A 27,469-nucleotide genomic window follows, 5' to 3' on the forward strand; every position below is an offset into this window, starting at 1 on the left:
ATGATGAGAGAAAAATACAGCTGATTTTTAAACATCTCCCATATGAGCTTCTAATGTGATTCAAAATGATGTCTGTAGGAAAGAATACTATATCCTTTTGGGGTTTGAGAGGACCCAACCAAGAGAACCCCTCTTCCCTAATGAAATCTAAACCAACTGAGAAGTTAAAAAAAAAAAAAGGCATATGATGGCCAAAGTATTACCTTTAATACTAGTAAAATGGATATTGGAGAATGTGGCTTCCTTTTACCTGTGGAAAATGAGCTTTCTAAGGCTGAAACCCAGAATGTGATTGACCAGCTGCTCTCTACCACTGTTCTGTACCCCAGAATGTATTGACAAGCTGCTCCGTCCCCGACTAATGGGGCAGGGACTTTCCCATTAAGCTTAGTGCAGGCCAAGAGCAGTGGTGCTCTCTCAAGGCAGGCCGACGCTGAAGAGGCCCAGGTGACAGCGGGGCATATCAACCTATGTCCATAATCTATGGTAAGTATGTTCTTACTTAACTCCTTAATTAGGCAAGTCCCTCCCAGGGGAAGAATGAATGAGGAGACAGAAGGAAGCCAGGAGATGACGTATGTCCTCTTTCAAGGAAGAAAACTTCTGTAATGGAGAATAAGTCTACTTCAATCAATAATTAAAAATTGGTCATATTTATTAGAAGCAAATGGTGAGAGGGAGACTTTGAGGTTTTCATTTTACCTGGACAATTTATATTTTCAGAAACTAAGAAGTAGAAACAAGATCAGACTGAGGTACTGTGGACCAGTTAATTATTATTTGTCACCCCTTTAAGCTAATATTCTTTAGACTAACCCTCAGTGTTTATTTAAAAGGATTCTAAGTGCTGCACAAGGAAGGGTAACTGGTGGCAGCTCTTGTCGTTAGAGCTACTCTGCTCTATCCCTTAACTAGCATTCTCCTCTTAGCAAAGTGAAAATGCCAAAGAAAAGCAATCAGCTATTCTGGAATATCAAAGGTCAGAAATGGTTGCAAGTTCTTACTTAAGAGGTAGTAATTAGGTTGATACTTTTTTCATCTGTTGAAATATAGGTTTACAATTCTTGACCATTGAGACATTTTTTCCTGGCAGAAAAAAGGTATCTGTGTAGGGGGTAGTGGAGGGTGGACAGGGAAGGTGGTGGCAGGGACTGAAATCGATGGCTCTGAGTCTTAAAGCTCCTGGTATTAAAGTGGTATTTACTTTCTCCTTTGGGTGTATCAGTGCTATCAATAAGTGATGATGAAGATTGACAGGATGAAAACAATGTTACTAATGTCTCAGGTAAAGAGCTGAAAATGAATTTAAAGAGACAAAAAGAGCAAATGAAAGATTTCCAGGTATACTCTGAAGGAAGAGCTTCAACAAAGTAAAAAAAAGATGCTATAAGGAAGTGAGAAAACAACCATAAGCATTATGAAAGGTCCTCTTTAATGTATTTATGTATATTTATGTATTTATATATAAATACATAAATTCATATAAATACATAAATTCATATATATAAATACATAAATATACAAATATATAATATATTTATATATTGATTTATTTATGGGAACATCTTTACTTGTGGAAAAAGGAAGCTAACAATGACAAAGCTAGAGATTTTCTTTGGGTTTATTAAAAAGCAGTATTATTTCAACAAAGCAGAGAAAAATTAAAAGTCAAGCTTCCTGCCCCCTCTTCTTATTGGGAAGTCCGACAATTTTCACAGGATCAGGAGTTGAAAAAGATGAGAAATGATACGTGTAATTTGTGTGTGTGTATTTATATACATGTATATACATTTATATACAGTCATGTACCACTTAACGATGGGGATACCTTCTGAGATGCAATGTTAGGTGATTTTGTTGGTGTGTGAGCATCCTAGAGTGTACTTACACAGTCCTGAAGCTCCATAGTATGGCCTATGGCTCTTAGGCTAGAAACCTGTATAGCATTTTACTGTACTGAATACTGTAGGCAACTGTAACACAATGGTAAGTATTTGTGTATCTAAACATATCTAAACATAGAAAAGGTGCAGTAAAAATATGGTATTATAATCTTATGGGACCACCATAGTATATACAGGCTATTGTTGTCCAAAGATCTTCATTTGACATGACTCTGGGTATGTGTATGAAATTTTATGAGCTGAACCAAGGGTTACCAGTCTCAGTTTATCTAGGTTTGAAGTTCTTTAAAAGCAATCCTGGAGAACTTGGAGGCTAAGGACCTTCTGAAAATAATGCACATGTTTACATGTGTGCACTTTCTGCATATCAGTTCACTTGGTCCTTGGACCCTCCGGAAGTTCATTGATGAACCCCAGTTTAAGAATCTTTGCTCTCACTAGCCTGGGCAACGTAGTGAGACCATATCTCTATCAAAAAAAACACACAGAAAACATTTAGCCGAGTGTGGTGGTGCACAGTGGTGGTCCCAGCTACTTGGGAAGTTGAGGGGTGGGAGGATTACCTTAGCCAAGGAGGTCAAGGCTATGTGAGCCTTGATTGTACCACTGCACTCCAGCTTGGGTAACAGCGAGACTGTCTCAAAAAAAAAAAAAAAAATCTTTGCTCTGTCAACCTGCCATCTTCTGCTGTTAACAGATGGACATCTAGTTTCTACTTAAAAACATCTGTGAATGGGAAATTTGCATTTTTATGCAATAGTACTGCCCATCAGTGGGACAGGCAAAGCTTTATAAGAAAGCCCGTAGGTTGGGTTGAAGTCAGCTGTTTATGATCAAGCTCTAATTCAAGTTTCCCACACAGTACTATTAAGTTAGTGTGCCAGCACTGTTCCTATCCCTCAACACACCCAAGCATACTTGTACAGTTGTAGCTATGTGCACAACTCAAGATCCTGTCTACATTTTTAGGCTGGGCACAGTCGCTCACGCCTGTAATCCCAGCACTTTGGGATGCCGAGGCAGGTGGATCACCTGAGGTCAGGAGTTTGAGACCAGCCTAACCAACATGATGAAACCCTGTCTCTACTGAAAATACAAAATTAGTCGGGCATGGTGGCACATGCTTGTAATCCCAGCTACTTGGGAGGCTGAGGCAGGAGAATCACTTGAAACTGGGAGGTGGAGGTTGCAGTGAGCCGAGATTGCATCATTGCACTCCAGCCTGGGCAACAAGAGCGAAACACCATCTCAAAACGAAAAACATTTTTAAAAATTGAGGTATAGTTAACATAGAAGAAAATGCACCGGTCAGGCCAGGTGTGGTGGGTCATGCCTATAATCCCAGTACTTTGGGAGGCCAAGGCAGGAGGATCGCTTGAGCCCAGGAGTTTGAGACCAGCATGGCCTAACATTGTGAGACCCTGTCTCTATTAAAAAGCATAGGTCTTAGGTGCTAAGTTTGATGACTTTTGGCAATTGTCTACACCAGTATAATCATGACCCTAAAGACAGGACATTCTTATCACCTAAGAAAAGTTCCCTCGTGCCCCTTTCAGGTCAATTCTCCTTCCCTGTCTCCAGAAAACGACTTCTGATTTTTGTCACCATAGATTCGTTTTGTGTGTTACTTGATTTCATATAAATGGGGTCACAGTTTGTACTTCCTGGGGTCTGGCTCATCCACATTGTAATATGTATCAGAAGTTCATTCCTTTTTATTGCTGAAGAGTATACTATTGTAATATTCCACGATTTGTTTATCTTCTCAAGTTTAGTGGACATTTGGGTAGTTTCTACATTTGGGTCTTACAATAAGCCTGCTATAAACATTTTTTTGGTAGGTCTTTTTGTAAACATATGCTTTCATTTCTCTTACGTGAATACCAAATAGTGAAACTGTTAGGTCAAGAAGTAGACGTGGGCTTAATTTTATAGGATGTTCCCCCTACCCTTGTATTAACCTGTGAGGCATTTTTTATTCCAGTTCCAATATTTACTGTTACCTATTCCTTCTAAGTTTTACATTTATAAATTACGAATTTGTCAATTATATGTTTTCTCATATTCATGTTATTGAAAAAAATATTGAACAGGATGAGGGAGAGGATGAAACTTTCCATTATGATGCTGGATACCAATTTGCAAGATGCTAAAGATCAAAATCACTCGAGTGTGATCATGCAGGTGTATGTGAACTTACCTAACAATCCCGATCCAGGCTACATTTCCCACCTTTTCTATAATACCAAGCTGGAATAAATTTTAATTACTCTCTGTTTTACTTATTACATGTATCTTCTTGCACAAATGCTACTTCCCAACACCCTTTATGATGAAACACCATATTTATTATCTTGAGTCTATTCTCATTAGACACTTTTTTTTTTTTTGAGACAGAGTCTCGCTCTGTCGCCCAGACTGGAGTGCAGTGGCGCGATCTCGGCTCACTGCAAGCTCCACTTCCCGGGTCCACGCCATTCTCCTGCCTCAGCCTCCTAAGTATAGACACATGCTTTTCTGCTCAAAGCTGTAGTGAGGATGTGTTTAATGTATGTGAAGATGGTCTCAAGTGAATGTAAAACACTATATAAAAATTTTAAGTTAACACTATAAATTTAAAAAAGGCTTTTCACCTAAACCAGTATTGAAGTATTGTTAATATGACTATTGTTTTATTTGTACTGGTACTAAGTAGGTTTGAATGAGCAGATAGAATTTAGTGCAGATAGTCAATCTGTGGATGCTGCATAGATTCCCATAACCAAGTAATTTCCTCAGGAATCTACCACTTATCGAGCACTTAGTTATAGCAGTTATCACAATACATGTACACTTACAATTCCCAAGGGAGAAAAATTAAACAGATTCAAGAAGAATTAGAGAACGTGTAAGACTTATAATTATTAAAAAACTAGTACAAAATTTCCCCATGAAAACATAGAAAGATAAGATGGTTTTGGTGTCAAGTTCACCAAACCCTCAACAGGTGCAATTTGTTCCCACAGAGCAAAAAAAGAAAACATTGCTAGTATAGCCTTGATACCGAAAATAGGTGTATACAAGAAATTATACAGGCAAATTTTACTCATGATCATAGATACAAAAAATCCTAAACAAAATTGTTGGCCAGGCGCAATGGCTCACGCCTGTAATCCCAGCACTTTGGGAGGCCAAGGCAGGCGAATCACTTGATGTTAGGAGTTTGAGACCAGCCTGGCCAACATGGTGAAACCCCGACTCTACTAACAATACAAAAAATAGCTGGGCATGGTGGGCACACACCTGTAATCCCAGCTACTTGGGAGGCTGAGACAGGAGAATCGCTGGAACCCAGGAGGTGGAGGTTGCAGTGAGCCAAGATTGTACCACTGCACTCCAGCCTGGCTGACAGAGCGAGACTCCGTCTCAAACAAAAAAAAAGTTAGCAAACAAATCCTACCTATGTATTAAAAAAATTATGACTTAGAAGACAACAGAAGAGAAAATAGACAAATTGGATTCAATCAAATTTCAGAACTATTGTACATCAAAGGACACTATCAACAGTAAAAAGGCAACCAACAGAATGGGGGAGGACATTTGGAAATCACATATCTGATAAGGGACTAATATCTAATATATATAAAAACTAAAACACAACAACAAAAAACAACCTATTGGATTTCAATAGACATTTCTTCAAAGATATACAAACTTAAATGTTCATTGATGGATAAAGAAAATATGTATACATACAATGAGATGTTACTCAACCTTAAAAAGGAATAAAATTTTGATACATGCTATAACATGGATGAACCTTGAGGTTATTATGCTAACTAGGCCAGACACAAAGGGCAAATATCCTATGATTCCATTTCTGTGAGGTACCTGGAACAGTCAAATTCATGGAGATAGAAAGTAAAAGTAGTGGTTACCAGAGGTTGGGAGAGAGGGGAGAAGAGAGAGTGATTGTTCAATGGGTATAGAGTTTTAGTTTGGGAAGAAGAAAAAGTTCTGGAAAAGGGTAGTGATGGTTGCACAATCATGTGAATGTACTTAATGCTACTGAACTTTACAAATAAAATGATCAAAATGGCCAGGTGTGGTGGCTCATGCCTGTAATCCTAGCACTTTGGGAGGTAAGATTGGAAGATTGCTTGAGGCCAGGAGTTTAAGACTGGTCTAGGAAACATAGCCAGTCCCCATCTCTACCAAAAAAAAAAAAAAAAAAAAAATTAGCCAGGTGCAGTGGTGCACACTTGTAGTCCTAGGTTAAGGGGATCCTTTGAACCCAGGAGTTTGAGGCTACAGTGAGTTATGATTGGCTACTGCACTGCAGCCTGGGTGACAGAGTGAGAATAAAAAAACAAAAATAAAATTTAAAAAGATCAAATGATAAATTCTATGTATATTTACCACCCCTACCAACACACAAAAAAATTGTGACTATACAATATACCCAGCATAAAGCTAAACAAATAAAGCAATGCAAAGAAGCCCATTCTATGACAAAGCTAGGAATATTCAGCAATGGGGAAAGAAGACATTAGTCAATGAATTGTGCTGGGACAACTGGTTATCCTCATGGGAAAAAATAAAATTAGATCCCTAGTCCTCAAAATAAATGCCATATGGTTTAAAGACCTTAAAGTGAAAAACAAAAATGTACAAATTATAGACAAAATCTTAAGGAAGAAGGTGGTAGACGATACTAATATTTAAAACTCCTAAATATCAAAGGGAATTATAAGCAAGGTATAAAAAAGGGTAGAGATTGAGGAAAGATACTTAGAATATGTGTCAACAGAAAAAAAGGAATAGTGTGTAGACTATATAAAAAATCCATAGTTTTACGTTCTATTAGAAAAGCAGGCAAAAGATATAATAATTCATAAAGGAAGAAATGAGAATAATAAACACTTGAATTCTCATAAATAAATCAATCAGATACAAGTTCATAGTAATTAAAACAAAGAAATAATTTCATACTTCCTGGCTTGGCTAATTTTAATGTCTAATAAAACTAAGTGATCGACAGTGTGTGGTGCTACTGGAACTTAGAAACTGCTATTAGGAGAGTGATATACTCCTTATAACAGAATTGGTGGAACCACTGTAGGAAGCAATTTCCTAACTAATAGTAAAGTTAAAGTTCAATATACTCTACAACCAAGCAACTCCACTTCTAGGTATTAACTTTATAGAAAGTTAAGCACTTTAAGTGTACAAAGATGCAGAATATTCACTGCAGCACTAATTTGTAAATAATAAAGTGGAAATGAATTGTGTCTCAAAAGAAGAAATGAATAAGTCTGATTTATATAATAAACTGTACAATGATGAAAATAATCTACATCTGCCAACACGGATAAATCTCAAAAACAATATTGAGTTAAAAGTCAGTTGTAAAACGATGTATACAATATTCATATAAAATGTTAAGATATAAAACAATATTTAAAAGCCTATGAACAAATATGACAGCAAGACTATAGGAACACTAAAAATACAAACAATTCAACACTGATTTTAGGATAATGATTGACTTTGGGGATGAAGGGAAGGTAAGGATCAAAGCTAGATCAGAGTGTCAGACCAGAATGATCTTTAAGGCAAAAGTAAAGTACTCAGTGGTCTAGAGCAGGAGTTGGCAAACTTTTTTGGTAAAGACCAGAAAGTAAATATTTTAGGATTGTAGGCCAAGAGGCAAACTCAAGAATATAATGTAGGTACTTTACTGGGGTTCAAAGTTAGTGCTTCTATCATTAAAATTGATTTCAAATGTTTGCTTTTTTTTTTTTCAACTATTTAAAAACGTAAAAACTATTCTTAGCTTGAAGACCATCCAGAAGCAGGTGGTGTGCTCGATTTGGCCCATAGTCCAACTGTACTTTCTGTGATGATGGAAATGTTCAATATTTCCTCAATTGTCTAATATGGTAACCACTAGCCACATGTGGCACTGATCACTTGAAAGGTGGTTACATGGACTGAGAAACTGTTTTTTTTTTTTTTGAGATGGAGTCTCGCTCTGTCACCCAGGCTGGAGTGCAGTGGCGCCATCTCGGCTCACTGCAAGCTCCGCCTCCCGGGTTCATGCCATTCTCCTGCCTCAGCCTCCTGAGTAGCTGGGACTACAGGCGCCCGGCTAATTTTTTGTATTTTTAGTAGAGACGGGGTTTCACTGTATTAGCCAGGATGGTCTCGATCTCCTGACCTCTCGTGATCTGCCCGCCTTGGCCTCCCAAAGTGCTGGGATTACAGGTGTTAGTAGTTTGTCGTGCCTGGCTGAGAAACTGACTTTTTAATGGTCTGTAGTCTTAGTTTAAGATAGCTACTCTAGTGTCTCCATGAAATTAAAGAATAAGTATGAAGGGAGTAGTAAAAAAAAACGGAAAAATTAAGAGACTGTGATGGGAGACTAGGGTGTATGAATCAGTGATGTGGCGGACAGAAAAATTTGGGATGATGAAAAGGATTTTGGCTCTGACTGACATAGAATACAGAAAGATAGGGAGATAACAGCCAAGAAAATCTGAGATATCAGGATTATAACAGTCCTTCAATAAAATTATAATTTGTTAATCATGAACTGGGAGATTACACAGAGATAAGTTGGGAGAGAGAAGTGTTAGGTTGAAAGTATGGAGGGGAAGCTGAGAGTTTTATAGCAATGACTACTGAAAATACTAAGGATTAACTCACCTAGAACACACCCCCCTCCAAAAAAGAGAATACTAAGGGGAGGGGAGAGGAAATGTCCAAGAATGAGAATAGTGAAGACAGAGAGATACTCTATTTTTGATATTTAAAGAATAGAAGGAAAGCAATCACTATCTTATACAAACTTTATTGCTCTTTAAAAATGAATAACCTACAAAGTTCTAAAATTTAAAGAGGTATATACAAGTATAGACATCAAACTTTCTAAACTGAACTAATTCGCTTTCATTGGTTGGTCAAAAATATGCAAAAACCCTAAATATTCACACATTTAATCTTTGAGATTTCTGACTAAATAAGGAGCTACCCTGAAAGTACATGACATTTGTAATTTTATGGAGACATCACTCTGAACATACAATTAGAGCTTGGGGTTCACAATTAGTCACTTATCTTGTCCCCGAGCCTAAAAAAGAATCAATTTCTCTAGTCATTTTCCCATACATATTTTATCTGAAAAATTAAATACAACAGTGGTATAAGGAATTCATAAACAACTTAGGGTGTACCCTACTGTAAATGTCAAATATTTATTTTACTGGAATACTACACAGAGTTTCGAAAGATCCACAATAATTTATTTTACTCAAATATTGTACTAAAGAGTTTCAAAAGATCCTCTTAGAAAATCATTCACTTTAGTATCCCCTACTTAAGGGAAAAATAGAGATGCCAGAAGCTTATAATTAAAAGATCTTAATTTGAGTAATCATTATTCATTTCTACAATGTTTGTATAAGATACATTTTGGGCTGGGCACAGTGGCTCAGTAATCCCAGCACTTTGGGAGGCCGAGGCAGGCAGATCACTTGAGGTTGGGAGTTCGAGAGCAACCTGACCAACATGGAGAATCCCTGTCTCTACTAAAAATACAAAATTAGCCGGGCATAGTGGCACATGCCTATAGTCCCAGCTACTCGGGAGTCTGAGGCAGGAGAATCGCTTGAACCTGGGAGGTGGAGGTTGCGGTAAGCTGAGATCGTGCCATTGCACTCCAGCCTGGGCAACAAGAATGAAATTCCGCCTCCAAAAAAAAAAAAAAAAAGATATATTTCGACTAAAATTAAGAGGTTTAGGCAGCATAAGAAATCTATATGATGATAATGCTTAAGCTCAGTTATTTATATTCAAAAGAAAAAATAAATTAAATTTATTAAAGTTTTAATACAAAGCATCCCATTTGAAGTATAGTTCTGAAGAAATGTTTATGAGCTAGGGTCCTGTCAAGAGAATATTCTATGGCAATGGCTCACTCTGTTTGTGTACTCTTACAGATCCTCTCCTGAAGCAACAGAAAGAGGTGTAGATTGAATTTAAACAATATCCAACAAAACCTTCATTGTATTTGTTTCATACTTTTTTTAGAACGTCTCAAATCCTTTTTCTGCTTGAAAATAGGAGAATTCAAAAAACACAAATCTGTAAAAGGGTCCCCTCTTCTCAGTTTCCTGTAAGAGTAAAAAGAGATCTCAGGCATAATGTAAGCATCCCAATATTAACTTACTCTTCCCTACCAAGTTATGGTAAAACACACCAATTTTAAATGTTCTCACTTCGGTTTTTTTGAATCAAATGTTTATATTTCAGAAAAAACTCATTCTTGAACAAAGCTCCATAACCTTATTCCCCCGACATGTATCATTAAAAATAAGTTCCCACAAACCAAATACTTACGAAGCGAGGGTGGGCTCCTTATAGTTCACGCTGGCTGTGCACCTACGTTTAGGCAGAGCCACTGCTGGGCTTGCTTTATTCTCTTTTGGAGAAAGAGAAAGTCTTCTGATTTTCACAACAGGATACAAGGAGACATTGGTGATATCCTTCAGGCTAAGATGAGGTGACTGCTGAGTTTCAGGTGGTGTAGCTACAAAACAATTTTTACTGAATATGATTTTAAAAAAAACCCACACAAAAACTTAAATTGTACTCAATTTTATATATCTTAACTGTACACAAAACCCAGCATTTAATAATAGAATTTTTTTTTAGATGGGCTCTCACTGTGTTGCCCAGGCTGAAGTGCAGTGGTGTGATCTCAGCTCACTGCAACCTCCGCCTCCTGGTCTCAAGCAATCCTCCCGCTTCAGTCTTCCGAGTAGCTGGGACTACAGGTATGCAGCACCACGCCCAGCCAATAATACATTTTTTTTAAAGCTTTTTCATCATTTTTTCCTCTTCCTTTCAAACCAGACAGTGTTGAAATATTAATTATAACAGAACACTTTACTAAAACTTAAAATTCTTCTAGGATAGCTTGGGCATAATAACTTTGTTTAACCATGGAATTTCATTTTAGTCATACCTTGCTATTTGGAATCAAGTCCTCTCTCTTTCAATACCAAGGTTTATTATCAAGTCTCTTCCTATAGTCTTATAAAGCCGCTAAAACTCCTTCTATTAAATAAATGAGAATTCTAAATAACAGCCTCTGTGTAAACCAGGAGAAAAGCTAGCATGTAAAAAAGTTACTCAGTGTTTTTCCCATCATAAACATCCAAGTTATTATACTTTGAAGTTACACCTATATTGGGAGGCAAATGTCCAACACATAGTAAAGACACTGCAAAACAAACTCCTCAAATAGCTTTAAAAAGCAAACTGTATCCCCACAAAAGTAAAAACTATAACTGTGAAATGATTGTATACTAAGAGCCATATGCTCCAGTGTTATCTGGGTTTTATAGTCTGTCCTTTTTGTTCCCACATAAATATACTGTACTGTATTAATTATTCCAACTTTCAGTTTGAGAAATATGTCGTTTGGAACAATATCAGATCAGTTGCTATATTCTGGAAAAATGCTTCTCAAACTTTAATGTGTATATGAATCCACAGGAGGACTTCTTAATGGCCAGGCACAGTGGCTCATGCCTGTAATCCCAGCACTTAGGGAGGCCGAGGTGGGCGGGTCACCTGAGGTTGGCAGTTTGAGGCCAGCCTAACTAACATGGAGAAAGCCTGTCTCTACTAAAAATACAAAATTAGCTGGGCGTGGTGGCACATGCCTGTAATCCCAGCTACTCGGGAGTCTGAGGCAGGAGAATCGCTTGAACCCAGGAGGCGGAGGTTGGGATGAGCTGAGATCGTGCCACTGCACTGTAGCCTGGGCAACAAGAGTGAAACTCTGCTTCAAAAAAAAGATGCAGATCCAGGGTATGGGGTATGGCCTGAGATTCTGCATTTCTTAGAAGACGTCTAGGGATTAAACTCTGAGTAATATCATTTTAGAGTATACTTTTTTCTTTTAAAAATGTATTTTTTATGGATTTTATGTATTTTTATGGATACAGGCTCACACATCTGTAATCCCAGCACTTTGTAAGGCCAAGGCAGAAGGACTGCTTTAGCCCCGGAATTTGAGACCACCCTGGCAACACAGTGAGACCTCATCTTCACAAAAAGTAAAAAAAAAAAAAAAAAAAAATTAGCCAGGTGTGATGGCGCATGCCTGTAGTCCCAAGTACTGGGGAGGCTGAGGTGGAAGAATCACTTGAGCCTGGGAGGTTGAGACTGCAGTGAGCCATGACAGTGCCACTGCCCTCCAGCCTAGGTGATAGAGCAAGACCCTGTCTCAATTAAAAAGTGAACAACAACAAAAAAATCCCAACTTTTTCTGGACATTTTTAAATGTACACAAAGATGGCAATAACAGTATAATAAACTCTGAGTTACCCAGGTTCAATAATTATCAACACTTTGACAATCATGTTTGATTTATTCTAACATCATTATAGCATTTTTGCTTTTTTTTTTTTGAGACTGAGTTTCGCTCTTATTGCCTAGGCTGGAGCGCAATGGCATGGTCTTGGCTCACTGCAACCTCTGTTTCCTGGGTACAAGCGATTCTTTTTCTCCTGCCTCAGCCTCCCGAGTAGCTGGGATTACAGGCACATACCACCAGGCCTGGCTCATTTTTTTGTATTTTTAGTAGAGATGGGGTTTCACCATGTTGGCCAGGCTGGTCTTGGACTCCTGACCTCAGGTGATCTGCCCACCTCAGCCTCCCAAAGTGCTGGGATTACAGGCGTGAGCCAACCCGCCCGGATTACATCATATTTTTAAAAAAGATACTTGCCTGCCACCACTGACTAACTGGCCGATTTAGAAAGTTGGTTTGGTTTTTAAGGTTTTAATCTCCTTATAAACAAAATAAGCATCATAACACCTATACTTCACAGAATTGTTCTGAGGATGAAATAAAATGATGTGACAATATTTTGAAAATGATACAATTTGACTATAAATGTTAGTTTTACTTGTATTAACTAAAATTGCCAAATGAGAATCTTTGTGGACAGGTGTAGGTTGTATTACGAACATTTGAACTATGCCTACTTTTGATCTAATAAAATATTTTCTGAGCCAGTTTTTAGAGATGTCTTACAAAAGAATACTAAGCCTATCAATTGAGGAAATCTTCACTAACTAGAAGATTATTTTAAATCATGGTTCCTGTCAAATTTAATATAAAACAAGGCCATTAAAATAACAAGTCACTGGATTCAAATTTGATTTCACTTTCAAGGGGATACTTCAGTTAAGTGTATAAAAGCTACTTCAATTCAACCTAAGTCTACAAAAAAGTCCCTCTGTCCCCTTGGGAGTCCTAATTTACTGAAAATAAAAATTCTGTCTCCATAACAAGCAATCTCTGAATTAGGTCAGAGCAATACAACTGTGATTTCCACACCCAGCCCCCCACTGTTTAATCAGACCATAACTTCCACCAAAGAGAGACAGATGGTAAGTCTCCAACCTCCACCAGAGAAACAGATGGTAAGTACAGTATATAAGCATCAGGAGTGATCATTTATCACGAACATTAAAAATACAGGTAAACAAGTAGATCACTTACTGGTAGGAGTTTTTGTTGGCTTAGAACCCTCCGTCTCTTTTTCATCTGTGTATTTCAGTGCTCTTTTAGCTAGAGGCCTGGTGACTGGTCTATCTGAATTGCTCGTGGGATTCTGAACGTACTTGCAAGTGGGCAAATAGAGGTCATCGGAATCATCTCCTGAACCACTTGATTCACGGAGGCTCACTTCAGACTCGTTGTTTTCTTCTCTATTAGAGTCATTGCTCATTTTTTGTCGGAAAGGAGTAAGATGAACACCCTCTTCCAAATTAAAATTGTAAGCATCATTGGAACTGACAGATTTGTGCATTTTTTTTTTGGAAACAGTTTTTTTATTTTCGCTTTTATTCTTTCTATATTTTGACATACGTTTTGATTTTCTCCTGTTAGCTTTTCTTTTCTCTTCTCTTTTTCTTTCTTGTGTATCTCTTTGCTTACTTTTAGTTTGTTCAGATTTAGATTCTAAAATGTCTTCTTTTGTTTTAGTAAACGTTCCTGGCTGAATCAGCTTTGGTGATAAGTTAACTTGGTCCTTGCTCCATTGACAAGCATTGTGTTGTACATTTTCAGGTATGTGCATGTTTACTAGTGGGTCTAAAAATCCAACTCTTTCGAATTCAAAAGACTTCCCTGCCAAATGACTGGTTTCAAAATCATCCAAGCTATCAAACTGACATATACTGTTACAATGTTTCTTTAAACTGCTACGAACAGATACAGTTCTAGGTAAGACATTATCAGTAGACTTAGCTTCACCTGAATCAAAATCAACTCCCAGTGTGTCTTGAGGAATAGTAGGTATCTGATCTGAGAATTTAAAAAATAAATGAGAAAAGTAGTTTTACTTTGTGGAAATTTGAATTTCAAGAACTTTAGAATTCAAAGTAAAAAAGTGAATGACCAAAAGGTCATTCTGTAGTTTTCCTACATTATAAAATCTGTAAATAAAAATCTGGGAACTTAAATATTACCATCTATTTACTTGTCAGTGATCAACTGATGGCTTATATCTGACATGTAAAAGAATCTTGTACAGGTTCAGTATCCCTAATCTGAAAATCTGAAATCCAAAACTTTTTTAGTGCAGTCATGATGCTCCAAGGAAATGCTAACTGGAGGGTTTTGGATTTCAGATTTTTGAATTAGGGATGATGAACTGATATAATGTAAATATTCCAAAATTTAAAAAATAAATCCAAAACACTTCTGGTCCCAAGCATTTTGAATAAGGGACATTCAATCTTTATAATCTTTAAAAACATTATAGGCCAGGCACGGTGGCTTACGCCTGTAATCCCAGCACTTTGGGAGGCCGAGGCGGGCAGATCACGAGGTCAGGAGATCGAGACCATCCTGGCTAACACAGTGAAACCCCGTCTCTACTAAAAAAAAAAAATACAAAAAATTAGCCGGGCGTGGTGGTGGGTGCCTGTAGTCCCAACTACTCGGGAGACTGAGGCAGGAGAATGGCGTGAACCCAGGAGGCAGAGCTTGTAGTGAGCTGAGATCGCACCACTGCTCTCCAAGCCTGGGCGACAGAGCAAGACTGTCAAAAAAAAAAAAAAAAAAAAAATTATAACAGGCTTTTATGTGCTCTTGGTTTAAAGAAAATGAATAGTCTATATGTATCATTGAGTACAGATTCAGAGAAGTAGAACCGCATATTCCAAAGTGGGACAAATGAGAAAGTGGGAGCTAAGTTGTTCTTTGAAAAATAAATAAGATTTGAATAACTAGAAAGCTTCTCAGTAAGAAATATAATTTGTATTTTAAGGAAAAGTGGGGCTATGTCTGGTTTTGCTTATTCAAATACTATCCTTTCTTCGACGTCTGGTTTTGCTTATTCAAATACTATCCTTTCTTCAATGCTTAGTTCAAGTGGAGGAGATTGACATTTGAGAACATGGACATATCAATTTAAAAGTAGTAAGAAAGGGATGGCTTTGGAGTTCAACTTTGATTTTAAATGCTAGCTGTTAACATCTAGACTTCTTCATGTGAGATATTTTACCTTCTTGAGTTCCTATAAAACGGGACTAACTGTACTTATAGTCCTAGGTTGTTGTGAGGGTTAGGTGAGATTATGCACATAAAATGCCTAACATAGAGCCTGACACGTAGTAGCAATCAGTAAATTGCTGCCATAGTTATAGCCAAAGTTTCAGATTACAGATTTGACACAATAAATATATTTTAACACTCTATTACTCTGTGTAAAATAAACAGATTTGCTTTGAGCAGAATACCAGATGAACAAATTTAAACAGTTAAAAAAAAAGAATTAGATAAATTTAATTGTATTATTTGTTCTCAAAGACCTTATTTTGCCCTTAATAATATTTTTAGATTTTCATTTGAATTACCTTCTATTTGAAATGATTCTCCTTGTCCTGGAAGTTTACTTTCTTCAAGAGGAATTTGCCTTAGAAAATACCAATGAAAAACAGAAATTTAACAATTATGTAATAAAAACAAATTCAGTATTTTCCTAAATTATAATTTTTCTTTCCTTTAGTATCATTTCATAATTCGATTTCAAATCAATACATCTATTCTGTATCAAAGGAAACCAAAGGACACTTATGCTGATTACAGGGAGATTGATTTGTTATGACTGACATTCAATTCCCACTTGAAGAACCAACCTATCAAGTTGGAGAGTTCCACCTGAAAACACGTTATATAACTCAATTTCATTTAACTAAGGAAACAGCCCATGAGAATTAATTTGTTAAATGTTTTTTAAAAAATGTAGTTTGATCACTCAACTCTTTAGAAGTCTGCTTTATCATTAGCAGAGCTGTGATTTGTTGGTAATATATGCTTTTATGGTGCTTAACTATGGAACTCTTCTGAAGTTAACATTGTTCATTTTCTTTACAAATGTTGTTCTTTGGTTCATGAAACATGAAGTTCACTATTACTGGCAGTTTCATTCTAATTGTAATTTTATTCTTTATTCTCTGTAGAGAATTTTCTACTCTAGACATTAAACAGATTTAGGTAATGGCTGTGGTAACTAATAACTACTTCAGAAATCTTCTACAAACTCAATTACCTTATCTTACCTTTTGCCCACAACATAAGTTTGTCAGATCTTAAAGTACAACAGTCTAAAAACTACTAATGATTAAAAGTAATCTATGGCGATAGAAATCATCTTAGTGGTTACTTCTGTGGAGAAGGGGATGGACTTGATAGGCATACAAAAGAACTGTCTATAGCAGTAGTTCTCATCCAAGGGCAATTATGCTCTCCAGGGAACATGCCGCAATATCTGAAGTCATTTTTTGTTCTCCTGATGATGTTACTGGGATTCACTGGGTGGAGGCTATGGATGCTGCTAAACATCCCATCATGCACAGACAGCCCTCTACAACAAAGAATTATCTGGCCCACAATGTTAACAGTGAAAACACTATGTCTTCATTGAAATTTTAGTTCCACAATATATATATTAGTCAAACTCATCAAACTGTAACTGTGATCTGTGCATTTTACTGTTTATAAATAAATCTTAATAATTCATAAACAAAGTACATTTGATCCAAGAGAAGGGGAGGAGGGTATATGGGATCTAGAAAAATGAACTGGATCAGCGAGACAATGGGACAACTGTGTTAAATATGATATTTTATTTATTTATTTATTTATTTATTTTCTGAACCAGACTATTCAGAGGGCTTGCAAAACACCTCATTTCAATAGCTAATCCTTCTTAGAATAAAAACATGGTACACGGAAAAGTATGACTGAAGGAAAGTATGAAGTAGAATTAAAAATTCTGGTAAGGCTTCTTTTTCCTAGGCATCAAAAAAGGAGTGAAATATAAGAAAAAGAAGGGTTTAGCTTGGCTATATGTAACAGAATTTCAACACATCAAATTCTCTTAAATATATTCTCAGTAGAGAAAGCACCAGACTACAAATATAAGAGTTGACATGATGCACATTTCCTTTCATAAATGAATCACAGAATTAAACCTTTCTTAGTATTAATAATCATGATAAAGAATTTGATACTAACGGTAAATCCTTCACAAATAAATTTCTGGAGCTGTCATCACTATTGGGGTCCATTCCAGAGGGACATATTTCCTGGTTCTGTTAATGTATTAAAACAAAACACTGTTATAACTGAAGTATTCATAAGAAAGCATTAATTTATTCAACAATATGCACTTGTTGACAGTCTATCATGGTGCCATGCCATGGTTCTAGGAACTGAGACTGTAACAGCTCAAAAGCAGAGTAAGTCTTATCCTTTTAAAGCTTACATTCTAGTGCAGGGAAGTAAAATTTTAAAAAGAGAAGATATATGTACAAAATTTCAGATTGTGATAAATGTCATGAAGGAAATATCCAGGGTGAGGTGATAGAGAGTAACTCAGGTTGGATTGCTCTTTTAAATACAGTGAATCTGATATAAATCAGAAGACTGCAAAGGAGCTAGCCACTGAAAGAGCAGGAGGAAAAGAAGGCAGTGGAAACAGCAAATACACATAAGAAAAATCTTGCTGTGTTTAGGAAAGAAAGGCTGTTGTGGCTGGAACATAGTCACTGAGAACAGTAGGAGATGTACATGCAGGGGCCAGATAATGTAGGGCCTTGAGAGCCATGAGTTTAGATTTTAGTCTAAGTATGATGGGAAGGTACTTAATATTAAGAAAGGAAGTAAACTGATTTAAGTTTTTGAAAGATCAGTCTGAATTGAAAGAGGCCGGGGGTAGAAAGAGCTGAGAGGTCATCATTGCATATCTGGCAAGATATGATATCAGCTAGGATTAGAGTCATGGCTATGGAGGTGAAGCCCAGTGGAAGGCCTTGAGATGACAGGTCAAGCTCAAGGACTGAAAAGGGATGGAGATGGGAACAATGAGGGAGAGGAAAGCCTCTTGTGGTTTTGGCCTAAGCAAATATGTAGGCTACTTTACTGAGTAAGACTTATAAAGGAAGGTAGGAAGTATACAGCATCTTTGGGGGAGACAAGGGGAAGTTGTGCTTTATATAAGGTATGTTTGAGATCCCTTATAAATCTTTAAGTGGAGATAGCAAATGGTGGCTGTGGGTATATGTGTGTATGTGTTTGTTTTTAGATTTTGTACTATTAACTGGGAAGACATCAGCAGACAGTACATAAAGCTATGAGAGGGTATAAGATAAGTCTACAACAACTGGCATTCATTCATTTTTTTGAAATAAAGTCTTGCTTTGTCACCCAAGCTGAAGTGTAGTGGTGCTATCATAGCTCACTGCAGCCTTGAACTCCTGGGCACAAGCAGTCCTCCTATCTCAGCCTCCCAAGTAGCTGGGACTACAGGTGCATGCCACCACAACTGGCTAATTTTTATTTTTTATTTTGTAGAGATGGGAGTCTTGCTGTGTTGCCCAGGCTGGTCTTGAACTCCTGGGCTCAAGCGATCCTCTCACCTCAGCCTCCCAAAGTGCTCAGATTACAGCCATGAGTCAATGTGCCTGGCCAATAAAATGCCTGACATTTAAAGGTAGAATGAGGAAGAAATCAGCAAAAGAGACCGACATGGAACAGTCAGAAAGGTAGAATGAAAAGCAGGGGAGCATGATATCATGAAAACTAAGAGATCAAAGTATGTCAAGTAAAGAGTGGTCCCTGTTTTGCATATTATTACTGCAAGGTCAAGAAGAAAGAGAAGTGACCACTGAATTTGGTAACATGGAGGTTTTGGTGATCTTGACATGCAGTGACAACAGAATGGTAGGGATAAAATCTAGATTCAGAGTGGCTGCAGGCCAGGCGTGGTACCTCATGCCTGTAATCCTAGCATTTAGAGAGGCCGAGGCAGGGGTATCACTTGAACCCAGGAGGTCAAGACCAACCTGGGCAACATAGTGAGATGGTCTCCACAAAAAAGTTTTAAAAAATTAGCTGGGCGTGGTGGTGTTCCAGCTATTCAGGAGACTGAGGTGGGAGGATCACTTGAGCCTGGGAGGTCAAGCCTGCAGTAAGCCATGATATGCCACTGCACTTCAGTCTAGGCAATGGAGCGGGACCCTGTCTCAAAGGAAAAAAAAGAGTCGTTTCAAATGTGAATGGAAGCTGAGGAAGTGAAGAATATACTGTTTTCTTTTAAAAAGTTCTGTGAAGGGAAGCAAAGAAATGAGGAGATAAAGAAATATGAGACCAGGAGAGGTTTCATTACTTTTTCTCTAAGGTTGAGAGATACGAAAGCACATCTTTATGATGACTGAAATGATCCAGTGGAGAGGGGTATATATAGAAGAGAGAACAATATTCCAGGAATAAAGTTGTAGAGGAGGTGAGAAGAGAAAATCGGATGCATGGGCTGGGGAGTGGCTGGGGGTGGTGCTTGCCTTTAGTAGGAACAGGGGCCATTCTGCCACTGTAACAAGAGGGAAGATGAAGAACCTAAGTATAGAGGTGGATTTGCAGATCTCTGTTATGAAGATGACAATTCTCACTCAATTCCTAAGAAGCCAATTCTAATTTAATTATCTTTTGAAATTTGATGAACATATGTTGACATTATAATAAATAAGCTAAAAATGTTCATTAAAAACAAAACAACTAGAAATTTAGTCCTGTTAAAAGCTTTAGGCCAGGTGTGGCGGCTCCTGCCTGTAATCCCAGCACACTGGGAGGCCAAGGCCAGAGGATTGCTTGAGACCAGGAGCTCAAGACCAGCTTGGGAAACATGGCAAGATCCTGTCTCTACCCCCCCGCCAAAAAATTAGCCAGGTGTGGCAGTGCATGCCTATAGTCCCACCTATTCAGGAGGCTGAGATGGGAAGATCGCCTGAGCCTGGGAGGTGAAGGCTGAGTGTGCTTGAGCCTGGGAGGTGAAGGCTGCAGAGAGCTGTGATCACACCACTGCACCCCAGGCTGGGCAAGAGCGAGACTCTGTCCACCCCCAACCTACCCCGGCCAAAGATGAAAACTTTAAATTTGACATGAATATAGCTAATGTTCTGAAACTAATATTAATGCAGGTAAATAAAAAAGAACATTTAACTATATACTAATATAACTTAAAAACAAGTCATTGAAAAATCTACTATAAAATTAGGGAACAAAAGGCTGTTAAAAATTACCTAAACGTTAACTATTGCTAGGGCTAGGCAAGAAAACATTCTTGTAAAATTCTTACATTTTAAGCTTCTCCACCACTGCTAAATTGATTTGATAAGCACTGAAGCATGGGTGTACAATGAGGTTGAGAATGAGTGACACAAGCAATTAGTACATAGCAGAAAATAGAAACAATGACCTTCTAAATGCTAAGAATATATTTGCGTAGCAACTAACAATGTTTTTAATAAATACTCAAGAACTATTGAGCTGCAGTAATAGAATTTTTTCCCAACTGCTTTTGTAATTATCTCATTGAGTATTTGCTTCACTATTTCTGTTTTTCAGCAAAAACTTTGTAAAGGGAGGAGGAAGATTCAAATGCCTTTAGAGGAACTGTTTCCCCCTACTAGTTGACTGAACAAGGAAAATACAAAATTAGAAAAGATTACATTCTGGAAAAGAAAAAGAAAAAGTAATCTAACACGCCTGGCACAGTGGCTCACGCCTGTAATCCCAGCACTTGGGGAGGCTGAGGTGGGTGGGTCACTTGAGGCCAGGAGTTCGAGACACCTGAACAACATGGCGAAACCCTGTCTCTACTAAAAATATAAAAATTAGCCAGGTGTGGTGGCGCATGCCTGTAATCCCAGCTACTCGGGAGGCTGAGGCACGAGAATCACTTGAACCCAGGAGGCAGGGGCTCCAGTGAGCTGAGATTGCACCACTGTACTCCACCCTGGGTGACAGAGCAAGACTGTCTCAAGAAAAAAAAAAGAAAAAAAACCATAAAGTTCCCATGAAGAAAACATATCTAATCTTTATAGAGGCAGTTCTCAAATATACCATATATGTACTTATTGTCTATGTGTGTATATATGTATATATTACACGTATCTTAATCGCATGGAGAAAAAAAAAATAAGGAATCAATAGGGAAGCAAGAACTCTTTCACTGACTTCTCCTGTCAATGGAGAAGTGACGTTAATTCCATTCTCAAGTACCTGCCCACCTCCTGCCACCCCCCATATCCCTCCCATAATCATAATGTTCTCGCTTTCTTATCTGACCTTCCGGCCTAAGTGCCAACTCAACTGTTTTCACTGGCACAGCGAAGCAATGGCCACTGGGAAGAAATTCAACGTCCTGCACACCTGACACCACTGCTTTTTTTTTCTCTGCCCCATTTCCTTGGCAGTGGCTACTGGAAAAAGGGAAAAATAAACTAGCTCATCATTACTTTTTTCATAAGTAATGATACACATTACTGTGTACACAGTGATACACAATGGTATAGCCAGACACAAAGAATATCCTAAAGCAAACTTTCTCCGTATCTGTTATATTTTGGCTAGCAGGACCATATTTGAACACCTTCTTTACAATCTTAGACACAAAGAGAATCAGATTAAAAATTTGAGGCCGGGCGCAGTGGCTCACACCTGTAATCCCAGCACTTTGGGAGGTCGACATGGGCGGATCACGAGGTCAGGAGATCGAGACCATCCTGGCTAACACGGTGAAACCCCGTCTCTACTAAAAATACAAAAAATTAGCCAGGCGTGGTGGCGGGTGCCTGCAGTCCCAGCTACTCCAGAGGCTGAGGCAGGAGAATGGCGTGAACCCGGGAGGCGGAGCTTGCAGTGAGCCGAGATCGCGCCATTGCACTCTAGCCTGGGCGTCTGAGCGAGACGCCGTCTCAAAAAAAAAAAAAATTTGAGCAGCAAATGTTTATGATCTTACTTGTCTGGGAGTTAATAGTCTTCTCTACTTAGCCAACAAGTAGGTAAAAATGGTTCTCCAAAAAGCACTTAAATACTCCCTATGTCCTAAATAAAGGTAGTTCTTATAAAACCCCACTGGATAAAGCAAAACGACATAGCAAAACAAAAGGCTAGGTAAAAGCTAAGATAGCATTGATTAAAACTTTTGGATAAGTCCACTTCAACTTATATCTTTAGCTTAGTTGCACTATCTTTGACTCACTTAGTTGAACATTCAAATGGACCAGCAATGCAAAAGGCTAAACTATTTCTTCTGGATCCTGTTTTGCTACCTGCTTTAAGAATGAAACAGACAGGAACAGGCCTCAATCACCTATATGCTTGAAGCTTTCTTAAATGGCCAAATGCAATAGCTATGCTGGAGCACTAAAGAAGGATGTTTTAAACAATTCATGCATAACTGAGCTATCAGTAATTCATTTAAATAACATAATTGATCTAAACTACTTATTCATGGCTTAACTAAACTAAGAAATTCGGCCTTAGTAATGAAAATACCTGAGCAGGTTCTTCTGTTTGTTGTGATGTAAGTTTTCCTTTCAATGCATATAGCTGACATGTGAGATAGTAACATTCTTTTCTCAGCTGTAGGATGATATCTTGGGCTTCTTTCACTTTGGATTTTTCATTTTCCAAAGCTAAAACTAACATTTTGTTGTTGTCTTGGTAATTTTTCAGCAGTGTAGAAGTGTTGGCTAAAAGAGGATAAAAAAATTTATCAGTTATTAAATCTAAACTTAAAAGTGATATAAAAGGACAACATAAAAATCTCTTACTGATTATTTGGCATGGTGCAGCTATAAAAGACCTGCGTTTGCCAATCTCTGCCAAATTTTTATTCCTTTTCTCTTTCATTCGCTTCTTTATGTCTTCAAGACTATCTTGAAAGGACTTTTTCAGGCATCTTTCCTTGGCCATCTTTTGCCTAAACAATAAAAAATAATTTTTCTCAGAGAGAATATTATCAAATATAAAACTTAAAAAACATAGGCTGTTCATAAAGAATGCATTAAATAGACTAAACTGTAGAATTAGCTCAAAGTAGATAGTTAACCAACTTGATAATATAAATTTTCCCCTTTTAAAATCTCATTCATATTTTTGATATTCTCTCTTCCTCCTCAGGCACTTTATAGAAAAGGTTTATTGAATATAGATTTCCAACCCAAAGATTCCACAATATGCCACTTATTCATTCTTTAACAAATACTCACTGTGGGGTATATGCCAGACACTATTGAAAATGCTTATTATTATATTTTGATGCATTATTTACACTTTTTATAGAAAACGTTTAGGACCAACTTTTACTGCTTAAGCTTACAGCATTAGTTCTGAGGCAATTATATATTTGGGTTTTGTTTTCCAGCTCTTCTCTAATGATTAATTCATCAGATTAGGTCATTCAACTATTTTTCCATACTCTTTAAATGCAATTATCACTTATGATATGCACACAGTCTCAAGAAAGTCAAGGTACTCCTTAGAGGTTTAAACTATGTAGCACTACATACAATTTTAATAGGCTATTGTAACAAGTACAGAGCTAGAGCAGGAACTTGGGCAGAGGAACACTCTAGTATTCTGAAAGTGTGGCTAAAAGTTAGGGCTGTTAACTCCCAGTAAATTATGAACATAACAAATCAGACATTAAATATTGTTGTACATACAGTTAAACGTTGAGTATTAAATACATAACTATACTTAATCTTTCAACGTTGCAAATCAGGTAGGCTTTAGCATGCTACTAAACATGTCAAACCACTTTTCACAAACATCTTTTACTCTAGATTGCACTTTGCAGATCTTAAAATTGCAAAAAAAAAAAAAAAGACTTGTTTCCAATAACAATCTATGCACAGAATTTTCACTACAAAGGATATCTTCATCTCCTCTATGATAGTCAAATATTTTCCTAAACCTTACACTTAATCTTGAGTATTTCCTCCAGGCCTTATTTTCCTCTATGCAGTGTCTGGAATCTTAAATATAGGTATTGTAGATACCACTTAAGAACTTTCTTTCTACCAAGGTATATACAATATATACTGGGAGGTTCCTAGCAGAGATAGGGTAGCTATTTTTAAAAGCACGAACGGTAAAGGGGTTGTTTTACACAACTAAGTTAGAATTGGAGATGTTTGAGAGTCATACAGATTAAGTAACGGATCTAGTTTAGTTAAGGTATTTTAAAGGCAAAGCCTTATCTAAAAAGCTTTCGTTATTACTTTTAATCAAGTTAAAAATCACAAAAGAAACTTGCCATATCAAAAGTTTTATATCCTGTCTAAATAAGGCGATGGTTATTAGCAGGGGGTGTGGTAGACAGAAGGGATGAAAGCAAAGACAGACCACAGCGTGAGATGACGGCCTCAATCTGTACAGTACTCGTGTAAGCGCTCTGGATTTAAAGAACCTAGCATATTTGATCTCCGTCCATAATTCTCCAATTAGTCCTGCTGCGAAGACAGCCAGGTAGGATACTAGTCAGTGCCGGCCTCTCCAGGGTAAGTGAGGAAGAGAATGGCCTGGACAAGGAGGACGTCAACGGTATCACGCTGCACAAAGAACTGCTGTCAATTTTCTTGTGTCCTTACGTTGAGCCAGGCTTTTAGCTATTGTAAAAGCTTTATTTGCACATCACTTAATCTACACAATTTTGCAAAGTAGGAAATTAGGGTCTCCATGGAAGCCGGAACATCTGAAAGCGCAGATCGAGTGGCTGAACGGCGAAAAGCGCGGCGAGTGGGACTCCACAGCCCGAGCTTTCGGCCACCGAATTTAGAACGATACTGAAAACCGAAGGGAAGTCAAACAGGGATCACTACGCCGTTGTTTCGCACCTTAAAACCTACTTCTTCCTCTTTCAGGGACTCCAGGAAGGCCGAGGGGAGGTGGGGCTGGCGGAAGTGGACGCGGCGACCCTCCTGCCGCAGGCGCGTCCAGAACGATACCTTGGCCACTACTTCTGCAACAGCTATCTTCCTCCTCCTCACATTTCAAGGCTCTTCGAAGCTCTCCAGCCACGGCTAGCCCCGCGCACTGGGCCCTCCAGGACCGTACCACCGTCCGCCGTCGCCTGGAACTACCGCCGCCACATTCGAAATTTTCCGCCTCGCTCCTCCATTGGTTGGCTGGGAGGCGGTCACGTGGCGCAGGATGCACCCAACACCACCGTCGCAGGCAGAGTCCCGCCCCGCCAGGCGACGTCACGTGACGCACATTCGCTCAAGTCCACATCCGGGCATCCACCCGGCCCTGGGGAGGAGCCTGCGGTCGGGTCTCGGCGACCCGCCGGGACTTTCTAATCAGAGTCGTGGGGATTTTACGGGTGGAGTTACTCCGAAACCTTTAAGGCCGAGTGTGATAGGTAGTTCAAAGCTTCCTGTTTCTTCAGTCTGACAGCTTCAAATGTCCCGGGTTGTGCTCAAAGCCTCCCTCTTGTGAGAAGAATCTCTTTGGTTGCCTGTTAAAGCGGTCAGCCAGCTTGCAACACGGAAGCAGCTTTTAGAGGAATTAAAACCAAAACAAGGAGCAAATTCTGGATTAAAAAGGTATTAGGGAAACTGCAGATACCTGAAAATTCTAGCTCCATGTTTCTCTTTGCCGGCTATCTCTGGCTCTTTAATTCTTCTCGAGAAATGGCACCAACATCCATCCAGTTACCGACTAGAAGCCTGAGAAATCGTCCTTAATGATTATTTATCCTCTCTTAACCTTTGCCCGTCCAGTCGGTCACACGATCTTCTCAACTCTACTTTCCAAGTTTCTCTCATGCCCATCTTTTTCCCCCCAATCCAGCTTCCAGCCTAATCTCATTCCCTAAATTGCACTAGTACCCACTCTGACCGCAGACTCCACTCCCTATATTCTTCATAGATTAATATTTTTACAAAACAAGTATCAAATAGGAAACTTTACAATGGCTCCCTATTGCATTTGAGGTGAATTTCAAACTCCTTTAAGATATTTTGTCCTTAAAGAGCCCCATGATTCCTGGTTCCATCACATGTACATTTTCTTTAATTTTCTTAAAATTCTTGCCACTTTTGCCAATGCTGTTCTGTCAAGAACATTCTTTCCCTTGGCCGAACTTACTCCTATGTATACTGAAGTTTCACTGTACAGATGAATTCTTCCAGAAAGACTTATCTACCCCTAAAGCCCCTGAGTATCTGCTTTACACTTTCTTAGTGCCCTGCATTTTCCCCTTGGTATTCCTTGTGACACTGACTTGTCGTTCATTGCCTGTTTCTTGAAGTTGAATAAGGGCAGGAACTACATCTGCTTTGTTCATAGCTACATTGTCAGCATCTCGTTGCAATTTGAAGTAAGTAGTAAATATTCACTGGGACAATAAAGGAACAAATAAATGAAAACGAAACAAATGTTTTGAATCTAGGCATTCTTTATGAAGGTGTGTTGTTGTTTTTTAAAGGTAGCTAACACATGCTTGCTCTAGTCTGGGTACCCATCCTGGCTTGAGTGGAAGAGGCTGAAACACCCTTCTCCAGCCAACAACTCCCTCGTTTTCCAAGTTAACCAGACCAACTCCATTAACCCTCAGTTTACTGCCACTGGGCAATGTGGCTTATATGTGTAGAAGCATCAAGAAGGAATGGGCTGAGAGGTTTTTTGTTGTTTGAGGTCAGAAAATTATGAAGTGGAACATGAGAGCAGAGAGAAGGGCCAGCTTCATGAGCAGGCAACCGGTACTTAGAAGGGCTGTACATTTGGTTTAATGCTCTGCTGTTGCCGTCTTGAAATGCTTAGGAGTTTATATTTGAACTTATGTTTTGTAAGTGATGTCTGATGAGACAATGGAGCAATCTTGTGAGCAGATGTGATTCATGCAATGTGTGTGTCTGTCACTGTTTCTTGCCCCATGTCATACAATGTTCAGGATGCGCACTAAATGGCCTCCATGAACCACTTATTTTGTAGTTAGGGACCTAAGTACAAAGTGCTCAGAAGGGCTCACCCTTGCCCTCTTGAAATTATTATTATTTTCTTTGAGACGGAGTTTTGCTGTGTCTCCCAGGTTGGAGTGCAGTGACATCATCTTAGCTCACTGCAACCTCTGCCTCCCAGGTTCAAGCAGTTCTCCTGCCTCAGCCTCCCAGGTAGCTGGGATTACAGGGACCCACCACTACGC

The 27,469-nt window shown here is 38.4% G+C and overlaps 1 protein-coding gene and 1 long non-coding RNA gene across 9 annotated transcripts in view; one reads left to right on the forward strand and one right to left on the reverse strand.

Moving 5' to 3' along the window:
• Positions 1-8,720: 8,720 nt before the first annotated feature.
• On the reverse strand, positions 8,721-25,522 carry SGO1 (shugoshin 1). 8 transcript variants are annotated; one of them, XM_034955957.4, is made up of 8 exons: positions 25,158-25,522; positions 23,091-23,239; positions 22,813-23,009; positions 17,491-17,567; positions 15,828-15,886; positions 13,465-14,271; positions 10,284-10,473; positions 8,721-10,057 (listed from the first exon to the last, which is right to left on the reverse strand). In XM_034955957.4, the coding sequence occupies exons 2-8, from the start codon at positions 23,230-23,232 to the stop codon at positions 9,946-9,948; spliced, it is 1,584 nt and encodes a 527-aa protein (XP_034811848.1). In that variant the 5' UTR covers positions 23,233-23,239; positions 25,158-25,522; the 3' UTR covers positions 8,721-9,945. The 8 variants fall into 8 exon arrangements, with proteins under 8 accessions (XP_034811848.1, XP_034811850.1, XP_034811849.1 ...); XM_034955959.3 differs by having other exon boundaries at positions 25,269-25,501; XM_034955958.3 differs by having other exon boundaries at positions 25,170-25,484.
• LOC117979602 (uncharacterized) overlaps positions 13,604-27,469 on the forward strand; it is a 50,456-nt gene continuing 36,590 nt past the window's right edge. Inside the window, exons 1-3 of the long non-coding RNA XR_004670473.3 lie at positions 13,604-13,741; positions 13,951-14,034; positions 25,185-25,868. This is a non-coding gene — a long non-coding RNA (uncharacterized LOC117979602). The remainder of the gene's footprint in view (positions 13,742-13,950; positions 14,035-25,184; positions 25,869-27,469) is intronic.

The sequence above is a fragment of the Pan paniscus genome, chromosome 2, assembly GCF_029289425.2.
Source record: "Pan paniscus chromosome 2, NHGRI_mPanPan1-v2.0_pri, whole genome shotgun sequence".
Taxonomy (NCBI): domain Eukaryota; kingdom Metazoa; phylum Chordata; class Mammalia; order Primates; family Hominidae; genus Pan; species Pan paniscus.

Bases quoted from the DNA above. Each gene is read 5' to 3' on its own strand.
- SGO1 (XM_034955957.4), bottom strand. From the start codon at position 23,232: ATGGCCAAGGAAAGATGCCTGAAAAAGTCCTTTCAAGATAGTCTTGAA. The intron at 23,010-23,090 runs GTAAGAGATTTT...ATCCTCTTTTAG, and splicing joins TGCACCATGCCAAATAATCA to CCAACACTTCTACACTGCTG. The intron at 15,887-17,490 runs GTTAGTATCAAA...GTATTTTCTAAG, and splicing joins TTATTTGTGAAGGATTTACC to GCAAATTCCTCTTGAAGAAA.